At 53.9% G+C, this 10884-nt stretch overlaps 1 protein-coding gene across 1 annotated transcript in view; it reads left to right on the top strand.

Moving 5' to 3' along the window:
- Nucleotides 1–10800, top strand: part of DRC3 (dynein regulatory complex subunit 3) — a 30248-nt gene extending 19448 nt beyond the window's left edge. Inside the window, exons 9-13 of the mRNA XM_057311266.1 lie at nucleotides 4024–4155; nucleotides 5971–6041; nucleotides 7959–8082; nucleotides 10115–10246; nucleotides 10586–10800. Of these exons, the coding sequence (XP_057167249.1) occupies nucleotides 4024–4155; nucleotides 5971–6041; nucleotides 7959–8082; nucleotides 10115–10246; nucleotides 10586–10699 (573 nt within the window). The 3' untranslated portion in view covers nucleotides 10700–10800. The remainder of the gene's footprint in view (nucleotides 1–4023; nucleotides 4156–5970; nucleotides 6042–7958; nucleotides 8083–10114; nucleotides 10247–10585) is intronic.
- The last annotated feature ends 84 nt before the right edge of the window (nucleotides 10801–10884 follow it).

Raw genomic sequence — 10884 nt, forward strand, 5'->3', positions numbered from 1 at the left:
TGTCCACACAGGGGCGTCTGGGTGGCTCAGTCGGTTAAGCGTCTGCATTCAGCTCAGGTCATGAACCCAGGGTCCTAGGATCGAGCCCCGCGTCGGGCTCCCTGCTCAATGGAGAGCCTGCTTCTCCTTCTCCCTCTGGTTCTCATGCTCTCTCTCACTCACTCTCTCAAAATAAATTTTTTAAAAAAGATTTTATTTATTATCAGAGAGGGAGAGAGAGAGAGCGAGTGAGCGACCAAGCAGGGGGAGCGGCAGGCAGAGGGAGAAGCAGAGTCCCCGCTGAGCAAGGAGCCCGATGTGGGACTCCATCCCAGGACCCTGGGATCATGACCTGAGCCGAAGGCAGACGCTTAACCGACTGAGCCACCCAGGCATCCCTCTTAAAATAAATTAAATATATATATATATATATATATATATGTTAAAAACCACAACTGTCCACAGTGTCACTGTCTGTGAGCACTTGCCTGCAGTGCCGGGGCTTCAAGGAGCCCATGAAGCCACTCCTGGTTGGAAACTCTTAGTTTAAAGTCAAGCCAAGTCCCCTGGTAAGGCACATTCAGATATAAGGGGGCTGGCATGGGCTCCCGTGTGCTTCCCGCCCTCCTCACTCCGCAGCCCCTGTTCTTGTCTGCTTGGCCTCACCAGCTGACCTCGCATTCCATGTGATTTAACCCTGGAGAGCCTCCTCCTCGGGTTATGGGAAGGCGTGTTAACGGCATTCAACCAGAAGTTCAAGCCTGTCAGCAGAAGAACACATTTGGCTCACATATGTGTTTTGTTTGGCCTGCAGAGGGGTTTTAAACGTTTTGAACATCCTGCTGACATTAAAAACTGGACGATTTCACAGAAAAATTATGGTTGCCGGCTTCTCTGGAGGCAGTTGTCAACAGGGCCTCCGGGGCGGTTGTCCCCTCTGGACAAGCCACATTTCCAGGCCCCTGGTCCCTGTCTGGCACATCCTCCCTGACATTTATCTGGTCCCTGAAGCCACTGGATTTGGGATGTCTGGACGCCAGCCAGCTGGCTCCTCCCAAAGCTCCAGGCTGGGGCCCAGCCCCCTTAGCAAGAGATCCTCCCCCCCCCCCCCCCGGAAGCAGGACACTGGCCAGGCTACTGCCAGTGCTCCTGCTGGCGCCAAGCCTGACTCCCTGATGTCCAGGGTGGAGGTCTTCAGAGCCTGCCAGCTCCCCCTGCTTCTGAGGCACCGGTCCCCACGGCCCCTGTCATGGTGACACCCTCCAAGGCCACCCAGGATGAGCAAACTAACCTCAGTGCTCCTCTCCTAGAGCTGAGAGCAGTGGTCTCCTGCAGCCCCCACACCAGAGTCTGCAGGGACCCGACAGGGGGCTCATGCCCCAAGCCCAGGGGGTGCAGCCTGGCACTGGGATTTTCCAGAGCTCCCCAAGGGGCCTCCAATGCTCAGCCCAAGTTGAGCCCGCTTGCTAGCTTAGAAGTTCCCAGGACTCCACGAGCCTGAGGTCCTAGGGCCCCCGCCTGTGAGGTTGCTCACAGGACCTCTCGGAGCTTATCCTGTGCTCGCCCCCCCTCAACTCCCACTAGCCCAGGGATTCCTCAGGCGCCCCCTCTTGGTGTCCAGTGGGACACGGCTTGGGGTCAGTGGGTGGGTGGGCAGAATGTTCATGAGGACCCCTCGCTGGAGACTCCGCAAGCCTCTATTTCCTCATTAGAGAAATGGGGGTAACTGCCTCCTAGAACTGTGCTGGGGAGACCAGTGGGGAGCAGAGCCAGGGCAGAATTGTGACCAGCAGTCTGTGTAGTCGGAGTCACTGGACACACAGTACATGCGCAGTAAGCGCGGGCACACAGTGGCCACTGCGAACTGGGGAGTACGGTCAGTCGGCCTCCAGCCCGTGTGCGCGCCAGCCTGTGCGCGCCTGCCTGTGCGCGGAAAGCGCAGCGCGCACTGTTCTGCGCTTTTCTCCGGGGCTTTTTTTTTTTTTTTTTTTTTAAGATTTTATTTATTTGTCAGAGAGAGACACAGCCAGCGGGGGAACACAAGCAGGGGGCGTGGGAGAGGGAGAAGCAGGCTTCCCCCTGAGCAGGGAGCCCGATGGGGGGCTCGATCCCAGGACCCTGGGATCACGACCCCAGCTGAAGGCAGACGCTTAAGGACTGAGCCACCCAGGCGCCCCTCTGCTTCTTTATATATGCAGCTTAGCGATCCTTCCAAAACTTGAGTCGCTTCCTTTTTTAATAGTTGTAAAATCTCTCCTTGCATGGCCGAGCCGTGATTTATTAAGCCAGCCCCTGTTGATGGACAATTCGGTTTTTTCCCCGATCTTTTGCTTTTCCCGACAGTGTCGCAGTGGGTAAGTTGGTGCCAGTTTCATCTGCAGGACGAAGTCCTGGAAGTAGAACTGTGTGTTGCTACTCTTGCTGTAGTCGTAGCTCCACGGAGGCCGTACCTTCCGCAGCCCTGCCTGCTCCTTGTCGGACCGGTGTGCCCGGGCTTCCTCGTCTTTGCCCATCTGGCACACTTGGGGTGCGCTTGTTTTCCCTCAAGTGAGGGTAAACATTGCATGTTTTATAAACACGCGTACTTCTTACTCCGTGAACTGTTTGTTCTTACAGTGTGCTCTAACCCATTTTTTCTACTTAGTTTCTGGTCTCTCTCTCTCTCTTTTTTTTATTTTTATTTTTATTTTTTTTAAAGATTTTATTTATTTATTCGACAGAGATAGAGACAGCCAGCGAGAGAGGGAACACAAGCAGGGGGAGTGGGAGAGGAAGAAGCAGGTTCATAGCGGAGGAGCCTGACGTGGGGCTCGACCCCATAACGCCGGGATCACGCCCTGAGCCAAAGGCAGACGCTTAACCGCTGTGCCACCCAGGCGCCCCTCTCTCTCTTTTTTTTTAAAATCATTACTTTGTAGGAGCTCTTTATAGATTGAGAAGTTAGCTCTGGGTCAGTGAAATGAGTTGCAAATATGTTTCCCACTCCGTTGTTCACCTTGTCATTTTTCTGTCTAGGGTGCTTTTGCCATTCAGAATTTCTAAAACTTTTATGTAGTATAATTCATCAAGTCTTTTTTTCTGGTTATACTTAGAAAGGACTTCTTCACTCTGAGGTTATTTATTAAAACCCACCCATTTTTCCTTCCAGAACTTTTATGGCTTTACTTTGTACATTTAAATCTTCACTCTGCGGGGAAATTTGTTTTCATGTAAGGTTCGAGGTAGGGATTGAACCTGATTTTTCTCCATATGGGCTAGCCATTATTATAAATATGATTCATCACACCGAATTGTGCCAAGTTACTCTATCCTCCTTCCCAGCTAATACCATATAGCAACAGAAACGAGTTGATGCATCTGGTGGCCAACTCCCCAGGATGTTTGTTAGTGATTGGCTAGAATTCAGTGCCAGCCTTGGACCCCAGGGTGCTTGCCAGCCCGTGAGGATCCTGTCGTTCCAAACGGTCCAGCTCTGGGGTGCTCTGTGGGCCCAAATGGTTTCCTGACGACTGGACCTTTTTCCAGTCTCTCTCCCTACCTGTGCCTCCTATGGGCCTTTTATTGGAGACTGTTTGCTGAGCCCCTGCTGTGAGTCAAGAGCTCCTATACACTGCCTAATCCCCAGGACTTTGTGACACACTTCTCTCCCCCTTTACACGAGGAAACCAAAGCTTCGAGAATGAAGGTGGCACCCTCAAGGTCACACTGCTGATAAGTGACCCAGACAGGATTCAAATTCAGGGTCACTTGACTCTGAAGCCATTGCTCCTTCCACCCAGCCCAGCGACCTTTAATGAAAACCAGAGCTAAAACGTGAATGGAGCACTCACCACCCAGTGCTAGCATCCGCTCTAGCTGCCTCCGGGCACAGGGAGCTTAAGTAGCTTCCACAAGCCCACGACGGAGACAAGGGGGCGAGCTGACACTTGCACTTGGACAGTCCAACCCCAGAGTCTAAGTTCTTAGCCACAAAACCAACTGTCACCTGTCATTAACTAATGACACTTAGTCATGGATTCCTAAAGCACGGGCTTTTGTTTGCAGAGTCTAAACGCCATTCGAGATGAGTCCGACCTGATCAACATCGAGGTGAAGATACTGGAATACAGCGAGGACATCACGGAGCTGTTCAACGTGCTCATGACCCTGGAGATGCAGTTGGTAGAGCAGCTGGAGGTGAGGCTGGGCCCCCGGGGCACAAAGGGGGCACGCTCGTGCCCTGCCCACCCATATGCAAGAACACAGTAATTCAGCTGCAAAACTGTACTCCAGCTGGCGCCTTCCCAGGCATTCCTCTGCTGGAATCGTCCACTGCGACTCAGCACGGCCGACTAAAGCTTTCTTTGCTCATCACTCCCGTGTTTGCTCTTAATACATTTCAATCACTCAGACTGTGAGTGATTCTTGGGCAGCCTGAGAGGTGAGCTCATTCCTCTGGAATGCACCCTCTATCCTGGAAGAACCCAGAGCCTCAGCCGGGAGTGGTGGTTCTTTTCTATTAGACCCAAGGAGCTGTCTGGTGCTTGAAACACAGAGTGGGCCCCCGCTCTAGGAAGGAACAAAGGGTCCTCCGCATTGCAGCCCGCGTTTGCCGCGTCGCAGGGCCGGGCGAGGAGCTTGCAATTCAGCACTAAGTCTCGGAAGCACAGTGCGCTGCTATCTAGAATTCCTTACGGCCGAGTGACCCGAGTGACTCGTGTATTCACAAGGCAGCCGAGGCCAGGAGTCTGAAGGGCCATGATGAATTGAACCTCATTGCATGCTGCCGCGGCTGGGCCAACAAATAGCGCCTGATCAGTTCCTCACGTGTCAAGTGACACTTCAGACGCGGAGAGATGTCCTCATCACAGCACAGGGCAGATGCTCGCTGCCCGCCGGGGAGGTCTCGAGCACTGCGGAAAGCCGCTCACGGAGCATCAGGGGAGGCTCCGGCAGCGGCTGCCGACCTCTTCCTGCAGGGAGAGCCCCTTCCCGACATCCAGAAGTTCCCCAGAACCTGGGCGTACTGGTATCACCGGCAGCCAAGAAGCTGTCAGGTGCACTCGTGCTTTTCAACGACCCCATGTTTATTCATTACGACAGTGTTTACACACATTGGAAAAATGTGCAGCTAGGCCTGCAGTCAGTGCTCAGACTCAGGTAGATTCCGGGTGCCCTCGGCACACCCTGCGGCCCTGTGGTTGATCAGAGGCATGACCCATCCTGGTGGGGGGGCGGTCACAGGGAAGCAGGCCTCACAGTCTCATTTCCCGTGGTTCCCTCACTCAAGTCCCATTTACGCGCTGGGTGCCCGGCTAAGCGCTGGGATGCAGCAATGCAGGGGGGCATCGGCGGCAGGGGGGTGGAAGCCATGCACGTAGCTGCGCTCGTGGTGAGAGGTCAGGGGTCACTGCCGGCATTACTGAGGCACCCTGCAAGGCATTTTGTGTGAAGTCACTCATTTAAACTTAAGCCCAATTCCACGAGACACATACTACAAAGGAAACCCATTCCACAGATGAGTATGTTGAGGCCCATGGAAGTTAGACAACAGTGGTGGAGCTGGGATAATGGTCCAGGCAGTCCGGCTCTTTGTGACTTTGTCCCCTGATTCTCTGGAGGTGATGAACAAATGCCACTGAGAAGCCCAAAGGAAGGGGGTTAGCTCTGTGTGTATATGTGGGGGGTATGGGAGGGCAAAACCAGGACAAGCATTCCTGGCAGAGGGACCAGCATGTGCAAAGGCCTGGAGGAAACTTTACATTAAACTTTCAGGGGGTGGTGAGTAAGCTGAAGCGGCTGGAGAGTGAGTAACACAGCTGTGAGAAAGAGGTCAGCAGAGAGGGCCAGTTCATAGACCTCTACCTGGGAAGGTCAAGGTGTTTGGTTTTACAGGGTCTGGAATTACAGGAGGCATCTGCTAAGTTTTACAGATCACCTTTTGCTCTGATGCTAGGTCAGTCGAGTTCATGTCTAAATATTCATGTTAGCTGTGTTCTTTGTCATTTCCAGGAGACGATAAACATGTTTGAAAGGAACATCATCGACTTGGTGGCACTCTTTATTGAAAATGTCCAGAGCCTATATCCTTTCCTTGAGGACCCTCCATGTGGAGGTGTTACTGGTGCACACCAGTACTCCCCATGCCTCCAGGGGAGAAGCGCTTGCATTTAAAAAGTGTTTTTTTTAAAGATTTTATTTATTTATTTGATGGGGGGCGCTGTAGAACACAAGCAGAGGGAGCAGCAGGCAGAGGGAGAGGGAGAAGCAGACCCCCCATTGAGCGGGGAGCCCGATGCTGGATCCCGGGACCCTGGGAGCATGACCTGAGCCACCCAGGTGCCCCGCTACTTGCACTTTTAACCAAAGTCAGAGAAGGGTACAGCTCTTTCACAAATTCAGCAGGATGCAAATCAGTGTGGTCCCCTTCCAGGTGGCCACCTTCGGGATCACACCTCCCCCTCCCACTGCCACCAGTGCCCTAAACCCATGGGCAGAGATAGTAAAAAGTCAGCGCTTTATAATCATACTTCACCTTTTACCAAAAGTACCCGAGCCCCAGTTTGATGTACAGAAAGTTCCCTACTGGGGCGCCTGGGTAGCGCAGTCGTTAAAGCGTCTGCCTTCGGCTCAGGGCGCAATCCTGGCGTTCTGGGATCGAGTCCCACATCGGGCTCCTCTGCTGGGAACCTGCTTCTTCCTCTCCCACTCCCCCTGCTGTGTTCCCTCTCTCGCTGGCTGTCTCTCTGTCACATAAATAAATAAAATCTTAAAAAAAAAAAAATATATATATATATATATAAAAAGAAAGAAAGTTCCCTACTTGCACCAAGGTGCTGTCGACCCCGTCACTGGATCCCGTTTAGTGGGAGACTCCACCTTTGGGATTAGAGGAATGTAAAACCTCCCGTTTTTCACCAAAGAAAAAGCTCACCTTCAAAAGATGGAGATTTGGCCACTGCTTGGAATGTTCCAAGAATGTTCCGCAGGGTCTGAGGGAGTTTCCCAGCCCTCAGAACAATAGTGCCTTGTTAGAGTCAAGGTTTGGATGCCTAGCCGGGTTGCTGTGTGCGGCCCAGAAGCCCTGGCTTATTTGTTCTCAAATGAGTGATGTTCACAGGGCGACCACACCCCAGAACCCCTGCCTGCCTCCCGTGTTGCAGGTGCACAGGCCCTGGGAGTGGGGCCACGTCCATGTTGCAGACACTGACAAATCCTTTATCATGAGATTGTCAGGTTAAACGTCAGGGTTAGGAGCCAACATTTGGGGCATGACCGACCCTTCTGCTACCCGAATTCAGGGCCCTGCCATGCGGGATGGGGGGGGCACAAACTGCTGTGCTCTACCCCATAAGTAACCTCCTGGTCCTGCCTTCCTGGGCCCATAGTCCTGCAAGGAGAGAGAAGTTATGGAGGCAGTAAGTAAGCAGAGGCCAGGGCCTGCAGACTCCCTGAGGGACGGTCCTCTGGGAACCTGAGTGTGGGCCAGACGGACAAGGCAGAAAAGTGGGGAGGACATTCCAGGCAGAAGAGGTAGCCTGTGCAAAGGCCCTGAGGCCCTGAGAGAGATTCAGTTCCAAGAGAGGCTTTTACACCACAACAGAGAATGGGAAGCCCCTGGAGAGCCATGAGCATGGGAAGGATGAGGTCCAGTCTAGCTACATGATTAAGAACTCCCTGGCTGCTGTGGGGAGAAAGAGCTAGAATGGGGAGACCAGGCCTGGTTTTCTGTCCAGTCAGAGGAGGCAGTGGGAGGGAGAGATGTGGAGGATAGAGGGGTTCTGAGGGGACCCAGCGCCAAGGGGGCAGTGATGATCAGATGTGTGTGTGTTGGTTGGCTGGCCCTGGGGTTTCGTGCGTGTGTACGACCGGCTGTGAAGGTGGCGATGCAGCCGCCCTTCGAAGTCTGTTCTTGTCTGGAGGAAACGGCCCGGCCCTCTGAGGGTCTGCGGAGGCGCCTGGCCAGCTCCGCCCCTGGCCTTTGCTTAACTTGGCTGCACGATGGCTCAGTGCCGGGACCTGGAGAACCACCACCACGAGAAGCTCCTGGAGATCTCCATCAATACTCTGGAGAAGATACTGAAGGGCGAGCTGGACGAGGACCTGCCCGACGACCTGCGCGCTGTGAGTACTGTGGGCGGGGCTCGTAGGCCTCGGGTTGGCCGAGGGCGGTGGGCAGGCTCAGGAGCCAGCCGGCCGACTCAGTGCCCGTCCCCCACCCTCTGTGGCTCTAGTAAGCCTGAAAGCCTCCCAGAGCCTCAGTTTCCTCATCTGCAAAAGGGACGCTAACCCCCTTTGCAGGACGGTTGCCAGACGAACTAGGGCAAGAAATAAAACACCTGGTGGGCACTCAGTGGGGCGATCTAAAGAGGAACGCATGATAATTTAGTGATTTAAACTTACCAACAGGTTGGTTTCCAAAAGGTCATTTCTTTTTTTTTTTTTAAGATTTTATTTATTTATTCGACAGAGATAGAGACAGCCAGCGAGAGAGGGAACACAAGCAGGGGGAGTGGGAGAGGAAGAAGCAGGCGCTTAGCGGAGGAGCCTGATGTGGGGCTCGATCCCATAACGCCGGGATCACGCCCTGAGCCGAAGGCAGACGCTTAACCGCTGTGCCACCCAGGCGCCCCTACTATGACCCTTTTTAAAAATGAAGAACCAGGACCTTCTGGTGAGGAGTGGGTGTGGCCGTGGCTACTTCTCGATCACCAGGACGCGCTCCCGAGCAGGCTGCCTGAAGCCCACGGGCAGGCAGGTGGTACACATCTTTGAGCCCTTCCTAGAGTCTGGCCCAGGGCCTTCTCGCACAGAGGAAGATCTTCATGACTTCTGGTCACTTCTCCCAGGCGGCCGTGCTAGCATCAGCTAGCCTGGCTTCTCTACACGGGATTCTGTGGAAAACCACCATCCCACAAGGTACTCACGGGCATTTCTCTGAAAAGAAGTCTGTGGCCAAAAAAACTGCAAATGAACTCGCAAACCAAGGAAACAAAGTTAAGAGAGTTTATACTTTCCAGAGCCTTCTCTGTTTTAGCCCTGTAAAATACCCAGAAGGGGCCTAGGGTATGCAAGGCTTTCCCCAAATGTATTTGAGCAAAGAAAACTTTTTTTCAGAAATATAAATATCTCAGGGCGCCTGGGTGGCACAGCGGTTAAGCGTCTGCCTTCGGCTCAGGGCGTGATCCCGGCGTTATGGGATCGAGCCCCACATCGGGCTCCTCTGCTGGGAGCCTGCTTCTTCCTCTCTCGCTGGCTCTCTCTATCTCTGTCAAATAAATAAAATCTTTAAAAAAATGAAATATTAATATCTCAAGATTCCATAGAACATATTTTGTAAACTATTAAGTTAACCCCTACTATACTAAAGAAAAAAAAAACCACCCCAAGTATTACCTGTTTGCAGTCCTCTCTGTAACAGAACATTCAGGTCCTTTGCCTTTCCTTCGAAGCGTAAGCAACACTTCCTAAGTGCTCCCGCGGCCTCACGCTGCTCTGGGAAATGATTCCACTTGGGCTACACAGCAGCCATAGTGTGGACACTAGAACCAGCCAGGCCTGGTGGCGGGGGGGCTTCCCAACAACTTTTTACAAGGCAGAAAACAAGGTCAGGAACAAGAAGGCAGGAGACCCCAAGTATAATCCAAAGTTCGATTTGGTTCACGTGAGGGACAATGGAGAGACAGAGTGGGGCGAGCAGCCATCGAGTCACAGGGCCTTCTGTGCTCAAAGCAGCCCCGACACCCTCAGCCAGCCTCGCACTTCCCACCCGGCCGGCAGGTGTCAGGCAAATGAGACTTGGGGGCCAGCAAGAGAGAACCACTGTGGGAGCAGATGTCCTGAGTGAGGTCACCTCTGGAACAGCCACCTGCCTCCTCCCTGAAGCAAACACACCCCCAACTAGTAGGGCAAAGTCAGCGCCGCGGGGGGCCCTTCCCACAGCGCTTGTCCCGGCTCGGGGCTGGGAGGCCTTGTCCCTGGAAGATGAGCTGTGAGAACGCTCTGATACAAAGCTGGGCGCTCCAGTGGGCGCCGGGCAGCCGCCTCCACCAGCCAGGGGACACTCGGCTGTCCCCCTTCTCTTCAGCCCTCTGACTTGGTGCTCGGGGGCAGGGAACGTGACCCACTCGCTCATTTGATCTTTCTCGCTCACCAGCTTTTTGTCGACAAAGACACCATCGTTAATGCCGTCGGGGCGTCCCACGACATCCACCTTCTGAAGATTGACAATCGAGAAGACGAGCTGGTGACCAGGACCAACTCCTGGTGTGCACACCTCGTGGACACGGTGAGTGGGCGGTACCCTGGTCTACAGGGTCTAGCAGCCGCGCGCATTTCTCCAGCCACCGGCCGGGGAGAAAGCGGGCATCTTCCCCCGGGAGCATATGCTCTTGGCGATGAGAAGTACAGTAAAATTAAGGACGGCAGAAGTCCACACCGAAGACATACACGCACGCTACCCCACCCTCACCCCTGCCTCAAGGAGACGAGCGGCACGCGCAGACTCTAAACGGCGGAGGGAACGAGGCAAATGTCCAAGAACGACCTCCTTTTCCCCAAACCGTACTTGGTAAAAGTATCAGCGAATTCTGACTTCACGACCTCGGGCTTCGCCTTCACCCTTCAGATCCACAAGAATGAGATGATGAGGAACCGCGGGCGAGTGAAGGAGATCAGTCAGTACATCGACCACATGCAGAACGAACTGGACAGCCTGGAGTGCAGTGACGTCATAGATTAGGGCTCGCCAGCCCAGACGGTCGGTCGGAACACGGCCATCGGCCCTCGCAGCGTGCGCGCACCCCACACACGTCCCGGCTGCAAGTGTTACCGGGAGCGTCTCAACCCACAACCCCCCCCCCCCCGCCCCAGCACCATTCTTCCCCCACCCCTGGGAAAACTTCCAAATGTAAAGAAAAATAAAGG

Source organism: Ursus arctos, unplaced genomic scaffold, assembly GCF_023065955.2.
Source record: "Ursus arctos isolate Adak ecotype North America unplaced genomic scaffold, UrsArc2.0 scaffold_14, whole genome shotgun sequence".
Classification (NCBI taxonomy): domain Eukaryota; kingdom Metazoa; phylum Chordata; class Mammalia; order Carnivora; family Ursidae; genus Ursus; species Ursus arctos.